This window comes from Pteronotus mesoamericanus, unplaced genomic scaffold, assembly GCF_021234165.1.
Source record: "Pteronotus mesoamericanus isolate MK-2021 breed Mesoamerican mustached bat unplaced genomic scaffold, CSHL_Meso_final contig_245, whole genome shotgun sequence".
In the NCBI taxonomy this organism is placed as follows: domain Eukaryota; kingdom Metazoa; phylum Chordata; class Mammalia; order Chiroptera; family Mormoopidae; genus Pteronotus; species Pteronotus mesoamericanus.
In genome coordinates, this window is record NW_026555103.1 from 1,412,252 (window position 1) to 1,437,874 (window position 25,623).

Here is a 25,623-nt window from a genome sequence, read left to right on the forward strand (position 1 = left end):
GACCAGGGTAAAGGAGGGCTCCGGTCGGTCCCTAATGCAGCGCGGACGACAGGGGGCGCCCTATCACTGCGGACGCTAGTGCCAGTTGCTCCCGGGCCCGGGTGCCCATAAGTGCCGCCACCCAAGGTCGAGGAACTTGCAAACTCCGCTCTTTAAGAAGGTAGCGCCCCTTCTCAGCGGATCTCCTCTCCCGGCCCCGCTCGCTCCTTTTGCTCAAGGAATAATTTCCACAACCATATTTAGACCAGGAGCCAAAAGAGAAAAGGGCTTGGATACATTACACATGCATAAACTAGAACATTCTTTTGCGTTTTCAATTCCATACACACCAGAAAGCTGTCGCTATTTCGCGAATTATGTCTATGTTTGGTGTCTCTTTTTCTACTGAATGTGAGAAGCACCCGTGGGGCGGAGAAAGAGGATTTAAAGTCGTGGTGGTGGTGGTGGTGGTGGCGGCGGTGGTGGTGGTGGCGGTGGTGGTGGCGGTGGCGGTGGTGGTCTGTATGTGTGCATTTCTGCCGTAGGCCTGCGCACGAAGTTCTGAAAAACAGGCAACTCCTCCAGTGCGCAACCCTTTTCCCCAAATCCCCAGAACTCCTCTGAGGATAGATACGGATGGTCTGGTCTCGTTGGCTCCTCTTTGCACTCCCACAATAAGTGTGCATGCACTTCCAAGAGACACTGCCCTCCTGGAACCCCTCAGAGCTGGGCACGGCTTTAGGACGACACAGACCTTGGCTTTGGGGAATCCTACCCTGTAACTCAATCATCGAGTTCATTAACGCCTTCAGTATGAATTAGTCAAAACATCCGGCGTTTCTCTGGTTCAAAAAGATGGAGGCCCGAGAGACTTGGGGTACAGGGAAGGGGTGGGAGTGTCCTGCATCTACTGCTCCTCCTTGCTTACCTTCTAGCCTGAACTTCATCCAGTACTTCCCTTCCCAATGTTCATCCCCCTGCCTGCCACTTCCTTGTCTTTTGCCACCATCATCCACAACTTGTAGAGGTGGGCTTGCTGCCCAGGATTTCCTACTTTTTCCTCTGAGGTGGAGGTCTCAGGGATGGATCTTCAGGCTCCCAGGTGGGTTTTTAGAATCAAGAAATGGAGCCCACTCCCGAACACCTGTAATACCATCCTCCCCCCTCCCCAAATTTGGGCTCACTGGGGTCTTCGGGCTGCCCCAGGGCAGATGATAATTTGGGCCCAGAAGCTGAAGCAAAAATTAAAAGGAAGTATATGGTTGCTGGGGGGTTTTAACTCATAAAACAGCTCCCCCAAGAAAACAGAGAGGACAGAGACACTCCTGAAGAGATTCCATGTGCCCCGTATTGGCTCTTTTATTTCTTTCTCTTCTCCTGCCTCACCTCCACCTCCTGTCCTGTTTGTTTTAGTTACGAAATTCTGTGGGCACCTCGGTTGTGACTGAAAAGTAACCTTGAAACACGGTCTCCTGAATGTCAGAGACAAATTACAGTCTCCCAACCGTCGGCTGCAGCTGGCGGGGCCTCGTGCGCCCTGCGTCGGGACAGCGTTCCTCCCCACCGGCCACCCCTCAGTAGGACCCTGGAGGCCGGGCTCCTATAAGGCAAAAAGCCGAGGCGGCCGAACCAGGCGCGCTCCGTACCTTCCGGGGCCGCTCTGAGTCTTAACTGTAGTAAGGAGGGGCCTCCCAGGAGCAGTGGCGGGCGAGCTAAAGGTGTGTACACAGTTTTTCTAAATACGACAGCGCTTTGCAAATTGTCTCCGCCAATGTCTTGTTTTGACAGGGAATGAGCACTGAGAACGACGAAACCTGGATAAATAAATGCCTCTTTTAAAAAGTTCTGCAGAAGAAAACTGGGCCGCAATGCCGGACGCGCCCTCGCACAGAAGCACCAGGGGCCCAGCGCCATGGGACAGGACGGGGGTCAGAGCCCTGGGCAGCTCCTAGGGTGGCTTCCTCCCAGAGCTTTCCTCTCACGGTCTCTCTGGTGCACGCGGAAGAAAAGGGGCCCTACTGGGGAACCCTCATTCCCACTCTCCTAGTCGCCAGTCACTGCACCGCACGCCGGCGCCGAGGGCTGCGGGCGCCGAGGGGCAAGTGCGGGGCGCAGGCCACCGCTCCCTCTCACCTAGGTGTGAGCTGATTATTCAAATAGGCTGCCCGGGGTCTGGGGATTGGAGGCCCGCGCCGGCGCGCAGCGCTATATCACCAGCCGCCCACGTCACTGCGGCACTTGTCTGCTCCGCGGTCCACACCTCCTCCTCCTCCTTCTCTCTCCACCCCCCTCCCCACCCGCCCCCGCGCCGCGAGCTTCCCGCCGCCTCCTGGCAGCTCCGCACTGCCAACCTCAGCCTCCGTCCGGCAGCCCGCGAGCGCGACAGCGAAGGGCGGTGGGCGCTGCCGGCCCCGGGTCTCCTGTCTGGGCCACCTCCGATCCTCGGCCCCCTCCTCCCGCCACTAACCCCTCCCTCCCACTTCCAACTACAGTCTGCGGCCAGCCCCAGGAGAGAGAGGGAGTGGAACCGAGAAAGAGGGAGCAAGAGAGAGGGAGGGAGGAGACTGCCCTAGCTGACTTTTTTTTTTTTTTTAAGAGGGTGGGGGTGGGGGGTGATTGCTGGTCGTTTGTTGTGGCTGTTAAATTTTAAACTGCCATGCACTCAGCTTCCAGTATGCTGGGAGCAGTGAAGATGGAAGGGCACGAGCCGTCAGACTGGAGCAGCTACTATGCCGAGCCAGAGGTAGGCACTCGCCTTTTCCGGGGGGACATGGGGTGGCGGCGCCCGCTCTTTCCCCAACCTCGGGACTACTTTCCTTGCCGGCATCTGCCACCATCTCCCCCCACCCCCATCCCCGCCCCAGCCACTCTGGGCAGCCGCCTTTTCCACCCTCCTTCCACTCAAATGGGTCTCTTTTTTATACGACACACTGTTAGCCTTGAGATAATATTAACTTTGTGATCAAATATTGACTTGCGGCGCCTCCAAATCCTCTTCGTGGCCGAGCCACGCACTATCCTAACAGAGTTATGTTTGGCAGCGCGCGGCTGGGGAGGGGTGGGAGGTCGGCGGCGAGGGGGTGGGGAGATGGAAAGCCGAAGGTGGGCAGAAGTCGGGGGCTGAGGTAGAGGCAAAGAGTAAAAGACTAGAGGACAAAAGAGAAAGTTTGTGGCTGCAAAACACAGCCGCATGTAGTTTTCGGTTCACAGTCCTCTTCTATCCTTCCATTCAGTGCCACCGGCTGGCCCCAGACTCCACTCAGGCACTGGGTTTCGGTTCCCCTGGGGCCAAGAATGGGATCCCGGAAGGAAAACTGAGCAGAGAAGACCCTGGGACTGTCTCCTCTTGAGGCAACCCAGGTCGCCTTGCGAGGGGTGCCACGGGTTGCTTGTTAAGGTCAAGGTGGGGTTTGGAGCTGCTGCGGTAATTCAGTATGCCGGCCGGAGAGCTGGGGACATTTTAGTAAGGACAGATGCATTTAAGGTACCTGGCTTGGGGATGCTTCAGGTGTCCCCTGTTTTAGAATCTGAGCCAGGTAGAGAAGGGTTATAAACCAGGCACACGCACAGAGTAGCACCCTGCTGGCTACCTCCCCAAGGGTGATCACGGCATTCTCTGAGTGAAACGAACTCGGTGTGTAGGGCGGGGTGGAGGAAGGCAAGGGAAGGACTCCCCGGAGGCCGGGGCCTGAGCTGGCCAGGGGCTAGGAGGTTAGTACGCTCCCAAGCCGTAGTGCTAACGTTGTGTGCCTCGGTCCCTGGGTTCTGTCCGCAGGGCTACTCCTCCGTGAGCAACATGAACGCCGGCCTGGGAATGAACGGGATGAACACTTACATGAGCATGTCGGCGGCCGCCATGGGCAACGGCTCCGGTAACATGAGCGCTGGCTCCATGAACATGTCGTCGTACGTGGGAGCGGGCATGAGCCCGTCCCTAGCCGGCATGTCCCCCGGGGCAGGCGCCATGGCCAGCATGGGAGGCTCGGCTGGGGCGGGAGGTGTGGCGGGAATGGGCCCACACCTGAGTCCGAGCCTGAGCCCACTTGGGGGACAGGCGGCGGGGGCCATGAGTGGCCTGGCTCCCTATGCCAACATGAACTCCATGAGCCCGATGTACGGGCAGGCAGGCTTGAGCCGCGCGCGCGACCCCAAGACGTACCGACGCAGCTACACGCACGCAAAGCCGCCCTATTCGTACATCTCGCTTATCACCATGGCCATCCAGCAGAGCCCGAACAAGATGCTGACGCTGAGCGAAATCTACCAGTGGATCATGGACCTCTTCCCATTTTACCGACAGAACCAGCAGCGCTGGCAAAATTCTATCCGCCACTCACTCTCCTTCAACGACTGCTTCCTCAAGGTGCCCCGCTCCCCCGACAAACCCGGCAAGGGCTCCTTCTGGACCCTGCACCCCGACTCAGGCAACATGTTTGAGAACGGCTGCTACTTGCGCCGTCAGAAGCGCTTCAAGTGCGAGAAACAGCTGGCCCTGAAGGAAGCAGCGGGCTCCACGGGCGGTGGAAAGAAGGCGGGCGCAGGGGCTTCTCAGGGTCAACTCGGGGAGGGCACTGGGCAGGTCTCCGAGACAACGGTAGGCACCGAGTCACCCCACTCCAGGGCCTCTCCGTGCCAGGAGCACAAGCGAGGAGTCATGGGGGAGTTGAAGGGCACGTCGGCCGCGGCGCTGAGTCCCCCGGAGACAGCGCCCTCGCCCGGGCAGCAGCCGCAGGCTCCGGCGCACCTGCTGGGCCCTCCCCACCATCCCGGCTTGCCGCCCGAGGCCCACCTTAAGCCGGAGCACCACTACGCCTTCAACCACCCTTTCTCAATCAACAACCTCATGTCCTCCGAGCAGCAGCACCACCACAGCCACCACCACCACCAGCCCCACAAAATGGACCTCAAGGCCTACGAACAGGTGATGCACTACCCTGGCTACGGTTCCCCTATGCCGGGAAGCCTGGCCATGGGCTCAGTCACGAACAAAGCGGGCCTGGACGCCTCGCCCCTGGCCGCGGACACCACCTACTACCAAGGGGTGTACTCCCGGCCCATTATGAACTCCTCTTAAGACAGCTACTTGTCTAGCCGGACAAAGACAAGAGAGAGAGGAAGTGGGGTGGAGACTTTGAGGTAGGGGTGTTGGAAAGATACAGGGGAGAAGAAATCCAAGACACTCCTACCCCCAAGACGGCAGTTTCTCCTCACCTCTGAAGCTCTTCCCTCCCAAACAGATGAGCCACACTGATATGTATCATCCGATGTAAGGAGGGAAAGGGGGAAAAATGATAAAACAGTCAAAAAAGACAAAAAGAAAAAAGCTCCCGTTTTAACTACTGTGTAGATGCCTGCTTCTTGCAGCATCTGCGAATTCTGATTTTTCTTATTGTTCTCTTCCATTGCTGTTGTTGCAGGGAAGTCTTTACTAAAAAAAAACAAAAAAAAAACAAAAAAAAAACAAAAAAAAAAACAAAAAAAAAAACAAAAAAAAACCAAGAAAAAGAAAAACAAAACGAAACAACAAAAAATATCCCACTTTTGTGAGTCAATGTAAAACAATGTAGTTGTAACAGAGAACCAGAGAATTGTACCATTGTTTAAAAAGAGAGGTGGTAAAAAAAAGATGTAAGGGTCTGTTTTATATGACCAAGAAAAAAAAAATGCATTTTCATGCTTGACACAGTGAAATCCAGGTCTCGGATCTGATTAATTTATGGTTTCTGTGTGCTTTATTTATGGCTTATAAATGTGTGTTCTGGCTGCAAGGACCAGAGTTCCACAAATCTATATTAAAGTGTTATTGCCGGTTTTATCTTTGAATTGTCAAGATTTTTTTTTTCTTTGCCTGACTTAAAAAATACACAGGTCTAGAAATTAATGGAGGGAGGAAGATCCTGGCTGGTTGCAGGTTATATTTTGGGAAGAATTGTTATTTTACCAACATTTCATTAAAATTTTCAGATATATTGAACTTGAATGGATTTTACAGACATGCTGACTGTCGTGGCTCAGTTGGTTGGGCATCCTCCCTCCAAGTGAAAGGTCACTTTGATTTCCAGAGCACATGCCTGGGTTGCGGTTTGGTACAGTTGGGCAAGGGCGAGAGGAAACTGATCTGATGTTTCTCTCTCACATCAATGTTTTTCTCCTTCTCTTTTTCCCTGCCTTCCCCTCTCTCTAAAAATAAATAAATGAAGTCTTAAAAACACACACACATACCCATTGCCCAGATCCTGCAAGTATTTCACTATAATGGTTATATTGCATATTTGTCCATCTGCCTATAATCCATTGGTCGATTCGTCTTATATTTTAAGGGCATTTCAAAGTAAATTTCAGACATTAGTACACTTCTCCCTAAGCACTTCAACAAGCACATCATTTAGATAGAACTCAATATTGTTTATGATTACTTTTTGGATTTTGAGTTTATCTTTACATGCAATGAAACACAGATCTCAGGCCAACCATTCCATGGGTTTGATGCAGATTTATCTTTCAAGACAGATGCAAACCACATATCTTGAGTTTCCACCTGGGCCACGTGAAGGTTCAATGTTGTTGACATCTCTTGGGCCCTAGGGCAGGCTTTTCTGGGAAGAAGCCTGAATTTTACATGTTTTGCTGTATTTCCCATTTTAGCTCCCCCTTCAAGTCAGTCCAGATTTAATTGGCAAATTCCTGGGGCAGCACTTTGCCTTTCTATAGCCGCCTCTCTGTGGTACCGTTTTACCCCCCTGTGGAATTGGACCTCTGTTTCTACACTCCACAATTCTATTCTAGCCTCTTCTTCACTTAGGTGTTTTCCACAACTTTGTCAGACCTTGCTCAAGCCTGGCAGTAGTGAGGCATCTGGAAACAGGACTTTTCCCCAGAATTGGTTATAAAAGGATCGATAGCACAGGATGATGTTCCGAATTTCCTTTTAAAAATAAGGTATTTTAGGGGTGAGGGGGAGGTAAAGGGTGTCTTTAGGGGCTTGCCAAGTGACAGTAGCCAGTGGAGAGATCCCAAATTTTGCAGGATCTTATTCCTCCTCGACACAAAAGCCAACAGCCTGCACAACATCCATTTAGCTGGGTTGGCAAGCCAGGACTGCGGGGCCGAAGGGATGAGGGGTATTTTGAGAGCCTTAAAGGAAAATTCAAATGTATAAAGAAGTACTCAGAATAAATTCTTACAATCACGCTGCCTATCCCCACAGACAGACTAAATCCTTGGCCAATCTCACTGGAAACCCCAGCAGCGAAGGCGGGCCAGGATTTGCAAAGAGGGCCCGGCTTTGGCTTTGCCGGGGGCATCTGCGGGGCTGCAAGCTGGCCAGCTGGCTGGGGGAGGTCAGGGGCTAGTGTTGTCGCGGGCCTCTTAGACTTGAGGCCACCCGAACCACAGCAAGCTTGAGGTGGGTAAAGAACTCTCCGCAGGCCTCTGAGGCCAGGACATTTTGCCTCAGGTTTCTATAGCCTAGCTTCTTGTTTCCGGGACTAATCTTTGGGCTTCCTTAGGATCCAAGCCTCCAGTGTCCCAGATTCGCCCCAGACCTGGAGACTACTCTCCGTGCGCCCTCCGCCACCTTGAGGAGCCTCTGCCCCCTCAAACCCTGGCCCTCCCACGCACTTAAGGGCGTTTGCCCTCGCCTTGGCCACTCTCTCCCGAGGCCTCTAAATCCTCGTTTTTAACAGGCTACATTGTCCCCAGTAACTCAAGGAAGAGAAATTGGGGCGGGGGGGGGCAGTGGGGGTGGGTGGTATCCGGAGGCCGAATCCAGCTATCAGGGCTGTCTCCCCCTAGCCGGGACACACACGTCGTGAGCCCGGCCTGAAATGTGTTTCATTATCACATAAAAGGCTCCTGTGGCGAAGGACCGGAGAGGCAGGACAGGGGGCCGAATTGGGGACAATGGAAGCTGAAAGCGCTGCCCTAACCTGCTATGTTTCGTAACGCACGCCCATTGTGTGAGGGTCGTTTTAAACTACTTAGCGCGCCACCCGCCCTCCCTTCACTGATCCCGTCCGATAAGATAGAGTTCTGTCCGAATACAAAAAAAGGATGTCGGAGAGTGGGCGCTTTCGGAGGATTCTGCGCTTCTTGTGTCTTTCACACCCCACCCTCCGGCCACCGCCTCCTTCCCCCAAGCCCCGGCTCCAAGCTCACTAGCTCACAGATAGCCCTCCGCCTGCCTCCCCTCAACTCAAAGTATTATAGGGTGCAGCGTTTCTTTTTTCCTTCCCCCTCCCTCTTTTATTCCTTCCTTTTCCCCGCGCCGAACGCGCGCCGGTTTAAGCAACCGTGATCTGTGAATAAACAAAGTCAGTAAACAACCGAAAAAAAAATTCTAGATCTAAATTCCAGGAGGGTAAACTTTCCATGCCACGTCAGACTTCAGCAAATTTGCACAGATATTATATTGCCTCCCCCCTCCTTTATTACTCTTTCTTTTTTCCAAGATCCCATTATACTTAACTGAATTTTATAACGCTGATCGATATCTTGGTAAAATATTCATTTTTAAACTAGCGGGCAGTGAAATCTTTGCTTTGTGTGCTAAAGTCAACAGTCGCTGGGTTTGAGCTCAAATAAATGCGGGGATGCCTGGGCTGGGAGCAGTCCGCCGCCACCCTCCGCGCGCTGGACGCTTCGCCACCCGCCTTCCCGAACTCCGCAGGTAAGGAACGCGCCCAGTCGGGGGCCGCGCCCGTAGGCCCTTTGCGGCGTCAGCCCCCTACCCCTACTCCAAGCGGAGCGCTTCCCCTCCCCCAGGTAGCACTTATCCCTTCCAAGAGCTCGGAACCCTGGGAGGAGGGAACTTGGTGGTAGAGGTAGTGAGAAACTAAATCCGAGACTCAGGGTTTTGTGAAGTGGCCTTTTTTTTGCGGTGATTTCTAAGAATGCATAGTCTTAGAGAATGATGAGTGGAAGAATTATAAACTCGGACTAAATCTGGGCTCTTAGTACAGTTTGAAATGGCCCCAAGCTACAGGAAGCCACGGCCGGTTCCTGCAGGCACTTAGGGCTGAAGATTCGATTTGAGGACCGAGTGTTTCCCAAGGACTGTGGGAAGGTGGGGTAACGCCCTTGGTCTCAGAGTCAGGGATGGGGGTTAGCAGGTACGGTCGTGCTGGTAGTGGAGTGCTTGCAGAGGCAGAGACTCGCGAGTGGCGACGCCCTCCCCCGGGGAACACAGGTTCGAGTCCACCCTCGGCGTTTTCCAGAAGCCATCGGGCCTAGGCGGTGGCCAGAGTCTACACCGTGAGGAAGCAAGGAAAGGTAGTGTCTCTCCGAAAAGCGAGTGCACTTGTGTTTCGGGTGACAAGAAGTGGCAGGTGGCCTTTACGCACACAGGCACACGGCGGCAGCCACCTTCGAGAGCCTCGGGGGGTTACAAGCTGGGTCCAGGAGAAAAAGTCAGAAATCAGTGGAGGAGCCATTTTTTGCTCCACTTTCCCAGCGCGTGGCTCGCAGGGGCGGGCTGCGGTGCCTGAGGACGCGAGTTTGGAGGATCGAAAAGAATCGAATACAAATTTCTAGGAAGGAGCGGGCTGGGAAAACTAGTGGTACCGGTACCGCCAGTTAAAACTGCAAGACCCTCATTTCTCGAGGGTACAGAAAAGGTGTCTTTCCTCTGGAGTCTACCAGGAACCCCCTTGAAATCTGTATTCCCTCTGGGATTTTTGCTTTAAACAGTCGGGTATCCTGCCTTGTAGGAGGCCCATGTCGGCTCGATTACTCTGGATATTTCTCCAGTGTGACGCTTTGGGTAGCCGGCCTACAGAAATTGCACACCACCCCAACCTAAAAGCTCTTCCAGTTTGTGCCAAAGTCCCCAGATTCCTATCCCAAATGGGCAGAAATCGGTCCCGGTAATTGATACGGTCAGTTATGTGGGCACCTCCCTGTGTGGGAAGCTTGGGCTCCCTCCCCTTCTTCCCTGCCCACCGCCCCGCCCCCGACCCGGGCCTTGCGCCTTTGTCCGTCGCTCCGGAAGACAGCTGACTTGCTAGTCCGCTGTCCTCCAAACCCCGGCTTGTCTGGTTATCTTCCCTGAACAAGATGGAATGTCTGCAGGACACACAGCCAGGCTAATCGTTTTTAAATAATTAATGTCTCGCCGTTCCGTTGCTAATGTGAGGGCTCGAATCTGTCAATTACTTGTCATTAGACGTGTGTCGCCCCACGGCCTTGCTTCGGCCCTTTGATGGCGCCAGGTCACCTAGCTCAGCCCATTCCAGGGCTGAATGAAAGGTGCCCAGCATTTGAGAGCAGGGTGGGAAGGAGCCGCGGCCCTTAATTCAGTGCGAGTTTTGAAAGACCCTCGCTGAAAAGATGTAATCTTCAAAATGGCCAATTTAAACACTTGATCTTTATCACCCGCCTACTGCCTTCTCTCGGCTTTATAAAGAGAAGTTGGTCCTCAGTGCTTTGGGGGCCTTTTAATGTGGGGGTGGGGAGAAGAAAAGCGAGAGATACAGCTTAATAGGGCAGGGGTTCAGGGTGTTTGTACAAGAAGTTACCTGAAGGTACCTCGGGGTACCTGGTTTGATCAAGGCCAGTGCATTGTCTAAGCACGGGGCCAGGGATGTTGACGGGGGTTGGGGGGGAGTTGCCTAGATAATATCTACTGGAATGTGCAGGTCAGAACTGTCCGGGAAAGGGGCAGGGCGTTTTCTGGCTGCGAATCTTCAGCCTGCAAGAGGAAATAGGAAAGGGAATTCTTCGAGTTTTCACCCATCCTAGGTGAAAGGCATTGCAGAACAGTCTGTGTAGGCTACTGCCCAGAAACTTGTAGGCACCAAGTCCTGCCACACAAAAAAGGCACCACCCCCGCCCCTCCCCCATCTCCCCTTACATACACGATTTAGAGCCACCAGTCCCAATCTGTTCCAATCTGCTGTCCTCATTTGTAGTAGAAGAGCAAGATTTCAGGCCCTGAATGTCCTTTGCTGGGTCAGGGACACTGGGGACACCAGCCCTGCCTGTAGCACCATGGCAACCAAGGACTGATGAAGTGAAATTAAAAAAAACAAAAACACGAGAAAAAACTTCTCAAAAGCTTGCAGCTCCCTTTAACTACACTTCTGCTCCTTCCTTCCCCCATCAAATGTTCTTTTTACAATAAAAAAATATCTGAGAGTCTCAGAAACTTATATGTCCCCTTTGTGCCAAAACTGTGTGCAGGATCTACAATTCTTCCTTGATTGCAAAGGCACATCTCCTCCCTGTTTTACAGCAGAATCCTGATCACAGCTTCTTATAGCCTCTACCCCTAGGCACTGGTTTTCCTCTGAGAAGAGGAGACAGGAAGATATAGGAGATGGATAAAAAGATTGTGAGGCAGTGAGAAAACTATTTTAAAAATGAATGGAAAGCAGGCTGACAGCTGTCAGGGATTGTGTGGAAGGGGGCTGTGAGGGGGTGGAGAGATTGGGGAGAAAAATACAAACAAGAGTGTGGTAATTGCCAGGGCGCGGGGGATGGTGGAGGTAGGTGGGAAGAGTATGTGGGAGGATGAAAATGGAGAGAGACTTGACTTGGGATGGTGAACACACAATACAGTTTACAGATGATGTGTTGTAGAATTGTGCACCTGAAACCTGTATAATGTTGTTATCCAGTGAATCCCAATATATTCAGTAAAAATGAGGGGAAAAAAAATGAGCAGAGACAGGCTGAATAGAAACTGCCTGTGTTCCTGGCCAGCCCTGAAGCCTAGACTGCTCTTTAAGCCTTTGGCTCCTGACTCAAAACCTTTCTAGGGCATGTCACAATGATTGGGATTTTCTGAAAAATTCTTTTTTGATGAGATGCACCAGATATGAGCAGGATGTTACAGGCACTTCTAGAGACCAGCAAACAAAAATTGCATGGAACAGATGCCGATTCTCAGGGGCACTCTGCGGGGTTCCAGCTCCTTCTTCTTCCTTTGACAAAGCTCTCAGGGAGTGCCCTACCTCTGAGCGCTTCAGGGGTTGCCACGGAAGCCTAAATCCTGGGCCATCTTCCCCATTCTCTTCACAGTCTTCCTGCCCACTCTTATCCTTTTTCTCCTTTCTTCTTTAAAACAATCATGTGTATACCCCACCCCGCCCCCTCCTGCCATTGTATTTGTTGATGACCTAACACGCTCACACCAAAAGCCACACACAGAAAACCAACAACGTGGGATGGGAGGAGAGACCAATTATGATTGAGGCTAACAAGCCCGGAACACCCAAGTTGAAGCTGGCTGTCTCCTGGGAGACTGATGGAGGCTTATTTTACAAGCTGTCATTCCACCCGGGTCCCTATTGCCAGACTGAAGGTGATTCCTATTCTCCCTTCCCCCTCAGCCCCTGAATCCTGGGGGCTTATCCTCTGCAGAAGCAGCTGCCACTGAAGCCCCTCTCCTGCACAGGTAGAGAGGATAGGGTTGTTTTACAAACACACCTTCACAACAGTATGCTTATATTTTACACTAGTGGCTCTTTGTCAGAACTTTGAGCTCACTGCCAAGAAGACAAGGACTGGTCAGATGTCACTGTCATACACACTCTCACTCCCTGCCAGGTTCCCATTAAAAGACATTGACTTTCTCTCTCTCATTTTACTATCAGGTAACTTAACTGATAGCTGGGAATGCTGAAAGAAGCAACCCATATTAAGTCACACTGATTCCTTCATGCTAAACCAGAGGCCTCATGTTCTCATTAGGGCAAGTGCCTAGGGTTTACTCTCTCCTGAAGCTAATTGTAGACACCAATAGACCCTGCAATGTCAGGACATCATGCCAGCAATACCATTTTCTTTTAACTTAAAAACATCAAATTAACTGAGAGGGAACAACCATATACTTCTGAGGAACACATACTGGCATTATGCACATTACAATTTTGGAATGAGAATTGTTTGCTGTGTTTTCTCAGTTCTACTTGCTTAAATTGAGTAAAGTGGTTGAGGACTGGGTTTTTCCTTGGTTAAATTAGTTTTTCCTTTGTTTCATTTATTTGAAAAGAATAAGACAGAGGTTTCAATAATAGTAAGGAATATTTTTAGACCAGGGTTGGTAATGATCCCAGAAAATCAATTTTGACTCACTATTTCATTAGAAATATGATTTCAATTCATTACTTCTTCTCTTTACACAAAGCAGACAATTGTATAATGGATTTCATTGGAAAGGTTTTGCTCATGTAGAGAAAAGCATGGAGTTCCTAATCTGAAGACATGAATGTTAAAAGCTTATTATTTGAAAGTACAAAATGTCATCTTGGGAAGTGTTCGGAGAAGAATGCTTGTAAGGAACTAAGGTCTACAGTGGGTGGCTGGAGAACTGGGAAGGGAAGATAATGATTATATGACATTTTCTTTGAAGAAACAGGGTGAAATGTCAGCTAGGGCAGGGCATGGGTCACAGGAAGCTCTGTATGCAAAGAAATCAAGAGATCAACATGTGTACACTCTGTTATTAAGTATATAACCCTATCCTGAAACTTTCTGCTTGCCATATGTTCTAAGACACAATCTAAGAAATTTAAAATAAAAGAGACGAATTCCACAAGTTTCCATTTAATCTGCAATTCTGAACTACATTAAACAGCACTGTTCACACACAGAAAGAAGTTCTAACTTCCATGACTTGCTGGGTGAAAAATTTCACCCTCTCTCCAGAAGAGTGAGTCTATTTCTTGCCAAAACTTTACACTTTATTTTCCCATCTTTGTGTTTCTCATTTTTTGCCCTCTCTTTTTTTTCTCTTCACCACAACTATATTCAATCCAAGCAGCACAGAGTGGGGTTCCCTGCACAACATGCAAGGTGTCTCATGAACATGACCTTGTTTAAGCTCTTCCACACTCCACAGGTAGATGTCAGAATTTATGGGTGATGGACCTGGGGCAGAGAGAATTTAGGGAACCTGCTCCAATTTCAGAGCTCAGTACTGAACTCAAGTCTTTCAGTTCTTCTCTTGTAATTTCTCTTGTCTTCATATGGCCCTGCACACAGATCTCTCTGATTCAAATGCAATAGGAAACCTGCCTTCACCAGAAACCCCAGGTTTCAAAGTGAAATGCTTCTGGTAGAAAATGAAGGCTGAAATGTTAGGAGAAAGCTGGAAAGAAAAAAGAAGATCTCAAGAAGATCAAGGCTCGAGTACTCTCCCTCAGAGGATGGCAGAGATCCCACCCAGTAACCTATAAGCCAGTATGGGTGCGTTACAAGTGGAATCAGCCTGAATTCTTATTTCCTCTTTTGCAGCAATACAGTTAGAATTCCCATGTGACCATGGTCCCTCAAAGTCAGCCAGAGGTTCAGTCAGGTCTGGGCCAGCCACTCTTTTTCCAATGAAGCTTCTGGGGCCAGCTGGTGAGTGCTGGAAGGAGACAGCTCTTGCATTGTGATTAGAAAAGAGAAAAATTCGGGACAGAAACAATGGCCTGACCTATGGGTTTAAAGCAATACACATAGTCAAATTATTTCTCAAGAGGTAGCCTGTTAGCCTTATTCCTTACTGGGGATCCTCAAGCAGGCCCAAGAATGTCCTGAGACTCTTGTCTCTGACCTCCTCCTGACCTGCACCTGGTGGCCTGACAGCACAGGTGACAGCACAGCTGGAATGCACCACAGCTGGGCTTCGGTGCTCTCTTGTCCTTGCCCCATCCAAGCCAACAGAACAGCAAGACCTCTGCTCCCACAACACCCCTCCCTCCCACATTATGTAAATGAAGATCTGTATAAACACCTGCCTTGGAGGTTTGCCTATGAATAGGAGGCTGGCCTAGACTGACTGCTTCTATCACAGAGGGAGGATGCGCTGCAGCACTCAGTAGGCCTGCAGTCTCGGAGAATAGCACCACGCAGCTTCCCACTAAGTTGCACTAGAGCACGTGGAAATGCAAGCTAAAGATGGCAGACACCCGCTTGCACCAGGCCCTGGGGCATGGAGCTGACTGAGCACTGGCCCTCTTGACAACAGGATCTCAGTCTGGACATGGAGGGCTCCTTTTCCTCCATCAACATTTTAGAATATAAGTTCCCCAGACTGTCCATTTTCAGTGGTATGGGATTTTCTTTAGACTTAGTGTCTTTTGCTTTGGGATTTCAGAGGAGGCTCTAGACAACTGGACTATAAGGCCAGGTCAATACACAGTGATGTCTAGGATATGGGGATGGCCAGCTCTTGGAAGTGAATGGGGTTCTAGATTAAACCAAAACACCCCATTATAAACTGGATAATTGATGTGTTAGGCTAAGGTGTGGAGAATACATTGAGAATGACAGTCACCCAAACTCAGATCAGGTGCCCAGCCTTCTAAAGATTGCAAGAGAAGGGGAGAATGCAATCTTATGACTACTTATGGGAGTGAGTTGGGGTGAGGCAGGTATCCAGTCTATATTTTTTTTCCCACTTTCCATTTTAATTACCACTCTCCTCCCACCAACAGAGTTTGCCAATTAAAGGTGTCTCTTGATTTCTTTGCTTTAAAAGGACATTTCGATTCACCCAGGCAGACAATTAAATCCCCTCTGGCCTCTCCCTTCCCACAGCTCACGAACAAGATGCCTCCTTATCTCTGGCCAGCATTGAGTAGTGGGAAGGAGTTGATCTCAGGTGCTAACCTGCAGTTATCAGAAAGCCAGCCTCATTTAGAGAGCTCAACTCCGGAACCCGAGGCGATCTTTTCATTGATTGTGGAAAGTGCTGTTCAGATTTTACCATTCTTGCTCAGTAAACAACTAAAAGTAACTGATGGACTTCTTCCTTGCATTTAGAGGAATCTCTCTCTCTCTGTCTCTGTTTTTCTACCTCTCTGGCTTTTTCCTTGCATTTAGAGGACTCTCTCTTCTCTCTCTCTCCCCCTAACCCCCAACACACTCCTTCCCTTCTTCAGGCTAAGAAACAAGCAGACTGTGATCTTTTTATAACAGCAAAAGCTGACCTCCCCATCCCCAGGAGCTGATTCTTTTTGGGGGGTATGCTACACCTTCCTCTGAGGACTTACATCTCTCCCAAAGAACATAACCTCCCAAATTCCTAAATCTGTAGGAGAGATTACTGAGAAGGTGTTGACCCTTTAGGCTCCCTACGCTGTCACCTCCAAAAGTTCACACCTAGCTAAAATACCTGCTAGAGACTTCTCTGTACTATTTTTCCCTAGCTTCCCTTCCTATCTCCCCCCAGAGATTATCATTCTCAGTCGATCTTTGATAAACCTGTTGCAGCTCAGATCCAGGTTAATAAAGTTGGAGATGGGGGCGAATCTCCTGTCTGCAATACTGGAGCATGGCTTCTACACCTGACCCTTTGGGCCTTGGGGGTAAAAGCGAATTAAAGTAGTAAGCTTACTCTGATGACCAAACTTTTACGGTTATGTGTGTGTGTGTGTGTGTGTGTGTGTTTGTGTGTGTGTGTGTGTGTTTAGCAAGATCCCCATTTTACTCCTCAGTTACAAAAAGAAAAAGAGAAATGTGTTTGTTATTGTCCACAATTTGCAATTCTCTGAACTGACTATTTGTTTTAATTGGGCCATTTCATTTAGCTCTATTTCTAGGAATAGGTTTGCTCTAAAGGGATCATGTGAAACATATACATTCTGTCGTCTATTTGTGCAAAATAAATAGAAAGACATAATTGCCAGTCATCATAATATAAAAATTAGTACAAATCCTAAACAATGATAATTTCAAATTCAATAATTTTTAAAAACTTGGTAAATGATAAAGAATAGTTTTCTTGAAGGCATTCTACATAATCAGCCTGCAACATGTATGTTTTTAAAAATTAAGGAACTTCTTTTTTCAGAGTTGGTACTATTTCAAATGGAATTCTTTTCTTGTTTGCTTAAATGCCTTTCACATAATAAAAAATATTTTTGAAGTTAGATCATTCAACTTAAATACAGTGTTTTAATATCTGCCAGCTTCAAACAAAGAGCTTTTTAAAAGTCTCATAAATATAATTTCTGGATCTATTCTTTCCAAGAAATCAAAAGTATAATATTTTAAAAAATATTTAAATCACTATCTTGTCCATGAACGAACCAAATGAAAAAATCCTAAAATATAAGACAAATACTGATTTCTTAGAATTTAAAATAGAAATAACATTCACAGTGTCAAATGTTCCACAATAATGAACATTAAGCAAATAACTTTTTTTAAAAAAAGGTAGTCTCTGAAATTAGATTGCTATTTTATTATATTAGGTACCCTCGGACAAACCAGGAAAGTATGTAATTTCTTTTCTCCTTACCTTTTCTAGCACAATTTTGTGAAGCATAACAAACATTAGGGGGTTTGATGTATTTATTACATGCCACCTACCTGCATATTTGCTGAGGATCAAATATTACTTTTCAGTATGTACAGCCTATGGTGTGTCCTGAGAAATCGAAAGAATGAAAAATGGCTGTCCAGGAGAGTTACAGCGAGCAGTTCACAGTATCTTAGCTTGGTTGTTACTGACTGCTACCTTGTTAAGTATCAGTTTTGATATGACCAAAACTAATTATCCAATTTCACTTTACCTTTTTCTCTAAATTTTATGTTTGATAAAATAGCCCAATGGCACTAATTAAACCTCTGCTTTCAAAGGCTATTTCTTTGTATTTCTCAGTGTTTGTCTTCCTAGCCATGAAATTTGCCTAAAAAAAAATATTTTGTGGGGGGGATGGAACATTTTTGGATTGTTTGACACATTTAATAAAATATAGAAAATGTTTCTGGGTAAAAATAGAATAGATTCTAAGTGAAATGGGAATTTGTTTTCTTTACCTCCTTCCTTTATGCAGTGTTTGTGCGGATCTCCCCACACCTGAGATGTTTCGATATTCTGTAATAGTTCACCACCTCTGGAGCCCAGGCAAATCCTCTCTAAGTTCTGAAAAATAACTCAGGAGAAACCTGCAGATATTAGTGGCACGGGGGATGTAACCTCCCATGGAGCTCTGAGACACGCACCATTCTATTTGATGCAAGGGGCGAAAAACACGACCTACCAGTGTTTACATGTTTATTCAGCCATGAAATTGAATATTATCAAAGTTGAAAAAAATGCAAATAAAATTAAAACCAGGGAAAATTGTCTTTGGAATTACAGCAGCTTGGAGTCCCCAAGTGTTTGCTTAAATTGAAGGTTTTAGAAAATGAAAAACCTCTATATTGTCCTTCTCTGTTCCCTCACCCTTAAGTATGAATTTTGTTCTTTAATTCTACTAGAAATGTATTGAGGTTCAGGCATCAGTCATTCTCCCTAGCCTCAACCACCTTGGAATATAACTTTTTCTTAGAACTTAAGTGTCCCCTTTTACGTGTTACTAAAGTCTGGCCTGTTTCCAAAACCAAAGGGCAGCGGCTTTGCTTTCCTCAGTCGGAAATGAGCCTCAAACCGCAGGCTGCGAATGGCGGTGGCGGGAGACCCTCGGCCGCAGTCCCCGCGAAGGCACCCCAGCGCCCTGGCGACTGGTAGTGGTCATGCGGCCCCTGGCCGTCTCCGCCCGCGCCTCGCGTTCTCTCAGCCACCTCAGAGGTGGATTCAGCGAGCCAGGAGCTGCGAGCTACGCCCGGGAGCCTCTTAGCTCGTCTTTTGGGCTTCCCCACGACAGAGATGAGCGAAACACGGAAACGTAAAGGAGTCCCCGTGAGGGGCTTTGCAAACCTCGCCTCCCTCAATACTCACTTAGCTAACACAGCATTTTCCAGGGACTTGGTGGAAGAAGCGGAAAAAGGGAAGTGCGTGACACGTTTAGTATTTTTAGGGAAGAAAAAAAGAGAGAGTTCAAAAAAAAAAAAAAAAAGCAACAGAAAAACCAGCGGTCTTCCTGCCTTTATCCCAAGTTCTAAAGCGCAGGCAACCGACCCACCGAATGGGGTCAATCTCACCCCCAGTTGCCTGGGTGCTACAAACTTTATTCTCCACCCTTTTCCGCGCCCGTCTCCCTCCTGCCTCGGAGAAAGTAGACGCGCCCTGGTTTCTTCTGCAGGTGCCGTGGGCTGTCACATTGGAAGATGGTCCGCGCGGCTTCCGCAGCGGCGTCAGACGGAGCAGGGGGACCCGCGCTCTTAGGAAGCAGGGTCCGTGGTCAAGGGTGGGAGCAGGACCCAAGCAGCTACGCCCACCAGCCTTAACTAGGACAGTGAGGAAGGCTGGAGGCGCCAGCAAAGGCTACGATGGGCTGGCTTGGCCTCGAAACAATTTTCATCTCATTCGGTGACTTCCGAGGATTTTCATTTAGCCTCACAGCCTGCTCTTCCTCTCTTTCTAACACTCATCCACCCTACCTCAGCCCAAGAGCCTGGCGTTAGGCCCGAGATTGCCAAAGGCGATCTGACTTTTTCTCCCCTGGGGAGGGAACGCAATTGGTGTACTCCGCGTCACTGCGTCCTCCGTCCTGGCCTCAGTCGTACAGTTGAGGGGAAGGTCCTGTTCCAGAAACGCAGTAACTCCGGCTCAGCAGCCCAGATGAAAACAGGGTGGGGAGTAACGCAAGCCGATTTTTATTTGAAATCTATACTCCCTTTCCAGGAACCCCCGGATCACACCCATGTCCCCTAGAGCTCTTAACGTGCTTCTAAGCGACGGTCGCGTTTTGGAGATTTAGGACCGTATTTGTAGGGGACATGTTTATATATATATTTTTTCAAAACTAGGCAGAAGAAAAAGTGGCCAATTAAAATGAAATATTATTATTTGCCTCGCTCATTGTCAGTGATTTTCCCCCAGGGATCCACAATTTTCCCAAGCCTGTTAACGGGTGACAATGAATGAGTGCCTCGAGTAATTTAATTTTCCTGTCACACTAAATAGAGCTACATTGTAAACCTTAGATCTACTCTTACTGATAGGATCGCCTTGTTTTTCCATTTGCACCATAAAGACCCCCAAAAGGGACACTGTATTGTGACCTCTACTCTTGAATTATTCAAGAACTTAATGACATTTTCCATTTTAAAAAGAGAACTAATTGCCATTGATGTGAAGCATGTGACCTTCTTTGGGTGCCCAGTATGAGAATGTAACCATCTGTATTCGATGCAGACCTTGGGCAAAAATTGGAGAAAGATATAAACATAAATAAGTTCAAAATGACACTGGAATCAAGCATATTATTTAATTCCACCCCAAGCCATGATGTATATTTCCACAAAGTTCTCTTATCTGACCTAAAATCGGTATACAATTTCACATCAACTCGAGCATGCTTTTTAGACATGACATGACTTTATAGCTAGGACAGGAACATTTAAATTTTTGAGATTTGATATCCTTTCATTATGTGTAATTACTCTGTGCAATGTCAAGCAAAATATCTAATAACGTGCTACTCCCAATCTCTCTTTTGCTTTTCTTAATTTAATTACTTTCTTACTCAAAAGGAAAAAGGAACTCATACTGTAAAGAAATCGCACCTCAGTATTTGCTATTTGAATTAGTCTTTAGTTTCTAGAAAAGCCAGCATTGAAATTCTTCAGTATCAGAATTTTCATTCTTCAAATTACTTGAAAATGGATGCTTATCTTTTGTCAAAATAAAGACCAATGTGTTAGTTCCTACTGTCCTGTTACTCTTTCCCTAGCTGCTGGAAGAAACCAAAAGGAGAGGGAAAAAAATGGGTTTCTAGCAATGTTCTTTGGTTCCATGAATTCACAGGTCAGATTACAAAGATGTTTTTCTTGATTTATCTGAGTAAATCTACAGCCAGTATTAACAATTTAAAAAGTGTGAGTGAATTGGCAAGTAAAATGCGTTCCCTGTGCCGGGTTGCAGATACTTCTGAACTTTTAAGTGATGTTTGTGACAAGCAATCATCGTTTCTGCAGTTCTCTTTAAAATGACACTCTCAATAAACACATCCTGGTTTCATCGAGAACTGTCTTTTCTGTGAATTTCCCATTCCACCTTGTAGAGTTTCTGGAAAAGAATATAAAGTACATTTGAACACTTAACTTGATTCTAATGAATCCTATATTATAGCAACATATTTGGCTTGATACAACTCCTGCTGTTGCAGCCGTGTATCATGTGCATGTGCATGACATGTGTTCATGCACAAACAGAATGCTTGATGCTCCATCTGTGGAAGTGTATGAAATGCTATTTTAAAGGAGAAGTTCTCATTGTCATTAACCATAACTATCCAAGTTGTGTAATAAATCAACTGTTTTCATATTTCTTTAAAAGAAACCTGTTTCCCTCCTTCATATTATGTGGTCTCTGTGTACAATAATATGGAAAAAATTGGATAAAGATACATACTTCTTACTGTTAAATAATAAAGAAATACTTAAAAATACATTTGAAAACATTTTCAAATCAAGAAAAGTTAGGACATATATAGAATGAATGGTGGTCCACATTCATGCATGTTTCCTGTGGCAAGAGCAACACTTTATGGGTCAAATAATAATTTAGTTTTAGAGATTTTTCCTTTAGTTCTCCACATTTAAAAATGTTTTAAACAACTATTAGACAAGATGAAATTATGTGTCTCTCATAGAATGTCTATACTCTCTCTAGCATTCTATAGTTTATAATTTTTTTCATGGTTAACAGTATGCGTTCAAAATGAAAATTCCATTCAAATTATTAGTTACAATAATTTTTCTTTTCATCTTAAACTACTCTCTTGATAAAGGACAACTTGAAGGATATTTTAAATACTGTGGAAAGTTTGTGGCATGTTTAGAGCACAGCAAAGCCCTCTCACGGCCCTATTTCTCCATCTCACCTTCTTCTGAGTGGGTTTCTGTGTTGACAATTCAGAGAGCCAAGAGGAGGAATTTTATTTTCACTGAGCTCAAGTGGATGGTTCTAAAGGAGTGTGCAAAAAATTCTGATCTAAGGGCATGGGCCATTCAGGTCTCATTCCCACCTGCCCTCCAAAAAAATAAATAACTTTGAAAAGCATTCCCATTTGGCCTTTATAAAGATGACATTTTAGTTCTTCATCTATAAATGGGTTCCTTATTTTTCCATTAAGCCTGGTGTGAAGGGCCAAGCAGGGGCTTTGCTGTTGAGTCTCTTATATTGGTGGAGATGAAGAGCAATCTTAACTTTGTTTATTTTTAAAGATGGTGTGCACATACTAGAAGGCAAGAGTGAGGCAACTCTTGAGGGAAAAATTAGTGTATCATACCTAGGCAGATAAGTATGATCAGGCTAGCTTGCCTCTTCATATACAATTCCAGTTTCCCAGGTTCTAATAAGTGCTCAATAACTGCAGTATGACAACATTCTGAGAGTCTTGTCTTAGTCCAGCCAAGAGGACCAATAGGTGAATATTCGAAACATCACTCCTGAATTTTTTTACACCCCTCATCTCCTCCTATAAAGATTTTAATTGCTGATATGTGTTATTTTTTAATGCCAGAGCTAGTGATGATAACTTTCTATTTTTCTATTTATCTGAATGTGTTTACTGAACTTCTGACTGTCCACTTTTCTTCCCCGACATTGTTCCTAAAAATACCTTTAAATTTTTTCAGCTTATTCTGTTTAATAAATATTTATTTCATAACTATGGATTTCAGTCTGACTTTGTGTCAGACTTCTGCTTGTCTATGAAGTGTTGTTCCTGCCTAAGAAGAAGATAATGATGCCACTCTGCAGTGACATTTTTGGGAGATAAGTAAATGTGGAAGTAGAAACACCCTATTTTGATGTGTTCTCTCCCCATGGAGCTCCGAGGCACAACACTCCTAAAGGACTGTCTGTATAATGCGTAAATTTTATGTGTTATTATATTTTCTAGTGCTCAGAGTGTTTGGATGATTGAGTAATTAAACTGCAGAAAAAATATACCTTGAGTTCATGAAGGGGGAATAATCTAGGTATAGAAGCCATCGATTTTGTTGTGGAAATACAGGGACTTTTCAAAACATTCCATCAGGGTGTAGTTCACTTTTCAAACAAGATTCCAATGACTGTCTGACTCTTCTTGACTTTAGTTTTATGCTTTCTTCTGATTTGCTTATTCACAGCTACTGGAACAAAAAAGATGAGATGGAGGGAGGACATTTGTTTTCCTGAGTCTCGTGTGACTGAAAGTACATAAGTGACTTCTCCCCATGCCAAACTCTGACCATCATCACAAGAATGTCCTGAGAGGCCATCACCCTAATTTCAGATTTTTTCCTGGGTGCTTTCCTCAACATTTTCCATGAGGAATGGAAAACAAAACAGATTGTTAATAAGTGATGGTCCAGGTCCAGGTGGATATAGAGCTCTCCAGATAAGGGGAAAGGGCACTTGAAAATAAAAATTTACAGATTTGTACCAAACTCTCAAACCAATAGACATTAGGGTTTATCAACACAAAGATATTAAAATATAAGTGTTGACTTCTCCTGTTGAACAAATTGAATTTGTGACAGTCAAGTTGCCCAAGAAGACATTTAACCGTCTCTGAAGCTTTCAATGAATAAGTAATAATTAGTGAATAATTTTTATAAACCCCTGGGCTAAGAGTGAGTGACTAGCTAAGACATCATTACTTTTGTTTTTCTTTTTTTAATATGGTCATTTTTTTATGGATTTATTTTTAGATTGAGAGAAATGAAAGGAGAGAGAGAGATAGAGAGAGAGAAACATCAACATGTTCCACCTATTTTCATTCATTGGTTGATTCCTGAATGTGCTGTGACCAAGAATCAGACTCACAGCCTTGGCGTATCAGAACATATCCGGACAACACTCTAACCAACTGAGCTATCCAGCCAGGGCCATCATTTCTTTTCAATAACCAGAAAAAACCCACAAACTCCGATTGTTTGGAGAAAAAGGTGGTCTAGGACCCATACTTTGTGGTGGGCCTTTCTGCTCTTGCCCATAAAGTATGGGAAATGACCTCCTGCCTTACAGAGGGGAGAATGAACAGTGGCCAGACTGTAAACAGGCCCTGTGAGGCTCCCAGGATAGCCCAGTGGGTGCACTTTCCCCTAGGAACCTTGACCCAAAAGGGCACATGAACAGACCAGGGCACTGTGGTCACTGCCCCTGCTATCTGCCCCAAAGGAAGGGAGTAACCAGGACTTGAGAAAATTGAACTATTCCTAGTGCCATTTCTAATTATTGGAGGGAGGAAGGGCATACAAGAGATGAAACTCAACTTGTTTAGAGTAAAAATATCAACCCAATGGGTGCAGCTCACCTCCCTTTCTCTTTTGAAGACTGAGTGTCTTTCACAAGGTGCCATTTGCTGCAGGTGGTGGTGGTGGGGAGGTGGTGGTTCTGACATAATGTGACTTTTCAGTGTGTTTCATCTCTGTGGAGAGGTTTCAGAAGGCCCTTGAAGTTCTCAGCCTTAAATCCATGATAACAGGGGAAGTATTCTCTTTTTTTTGTAGGTGGGAGGTTTGTTTGGGAGAAACATTGACCCACACTGTCCTCTGGGTAAACTAGGGCAAAGACCTGATATCATCTGCAGGGTACTTATTAACCACTGCTCATTTGTAGGATCAATATTTCCAGCAAAGCAGTCAACATTCAAGATACACTGCTATGTCTTGTTTTTGTTTTTGTTTTTTCCTTGACACACAATTTATTTTATAAATGCATCTGCTGGAGAAGAAAAGTCTGTATAAAGGAGTATGTCTTTTATCTCTGGGATATGCAAAGCACATTTATTTTCAGCTTTTATCTCTGGAATTGTATGTTGATCCCATACATATAGATTGATTTTGTTCAGGTAGATAATGAAAAGTCAAGTGGAAAATTACACAATGGCACTCACGATCCTGGTTTTATATCGGTATATAAATTGGTTTATTATTTCATTCCATTAAAGAGGCACCTTTTTCTCTCTCTCTTTCTTTCTCTCTTTCTCTCTCTCTCCCTTCCTTTCTCCCTCCCTTCCCCTCCCTCCCTCTTTTCTTTTTCTTTCTCTTTCTTTCTTTCTTTCTTTCTTTCTTTCTTTCTTTCTTTCTTTCTTTCTTTCTTTTCTTTCCTTCTTTCTACACTAGGAAAACTTTAAATTACATCATGTTCTCAGCTTCACTGATTTTTCTTTTGAGGGAGCAGGTGGGGTGGGTAGTAGAGGGATTTGATTTCTTCTGCTCCTTTTGCTAAGTGTATCGGTTTAAATGAATTTTCTCATTTCTCAAATGCAAGGACATTAGAGGAGTGTCCTTGCAGCTTTCTGTCCCACAGCCCACTTCAGAGTCACATATGTGGTTTCTGTAACTCCTGGACTCTTCTGGGCCAGAACAAAGATGTCCATCATATACATCTCATTATATAGGTGAATATTTTATTTACCCCAGCCAATTCTAAATTTTGCCACAATGACTGAAAGAGGTTAGCTCCTCCCCACCCCCCAGCACCAGGAGGCCAGGGATGAGAGGGCAGCAGCCAGATAAAGGCCACAACCAAGAGATAGCTTGAAGCCAGAATCCTGGAGGAAATGTTATTAATAAACATCTTCTGGACATTTGGTAGCCTGTGGAGCTTGCTCCAGCTTAAAGCAATTAATTCAGGACACTGACATCAACTCTCCAGGTCTTTGACAGCTTGGAGCTGAAATAAAAATGCTAGTTCTCCGGGGAAGAGAAGAGGCTGGCTAGCTCTTTTCTGGACTGTTTACTTATAGGCCCAGAGAGCAACCTTCCTTGCAGAATGAAATGCAAGGGCACAAACAATGTACCAGGGAGAGAATAGAAGATGGGAATGAA

The 25,623-nt window shown here is 46.4% G+C and overlaps 1 protein-coding gene and 1 long non-coding RNA gene across 3 annotated transcripts in view; both read left to right on the plus strand.

Annotated features, from left to right (window-relative positions):
• The first annotated feature begins 2,617 nt into the window (after window positions 1-2,617).
• Window positions 2,618-5,406, plus strand: FOXA2 (forkhead box A2). The gene is made up of 2 exons (XM_054572891.1): window positions 2,618-2,722; window positions 3,755-5,406. Exons 1-2 carry the CDS (start codon window positions 2,636-2,638, stop codon window positions 5,051-5,053), a joined length of 1,386 nt encoding a protein of 461 aa, XP_054428866.1. The 5' UTR covers window positions 2,618-2,635; the 3' UTR covers window positions 5,054-5,406.
• Window positions 5,407-8,434: 3,028 nt separating this feature from the next.
• LOC129070093 (uncharacterized) overlaps window positions 8,435-25,623 on the plus strand; it is a 53,789-nt gene continuing 36,600 nt past the window's right edge. The window contains exon 1 of one of the 2 annotated variants that reach the window (XR_008529094.1): window positions 8,435-8,647. This is a non-coding gene — a long non-coding RNA (uncharacterized LOC129070093). The remainder of the gene's footprint in view (window positions 8,648-25,623) is intronic. The other variant, XR_008529095.1, reaches the window with a different exon arrangement.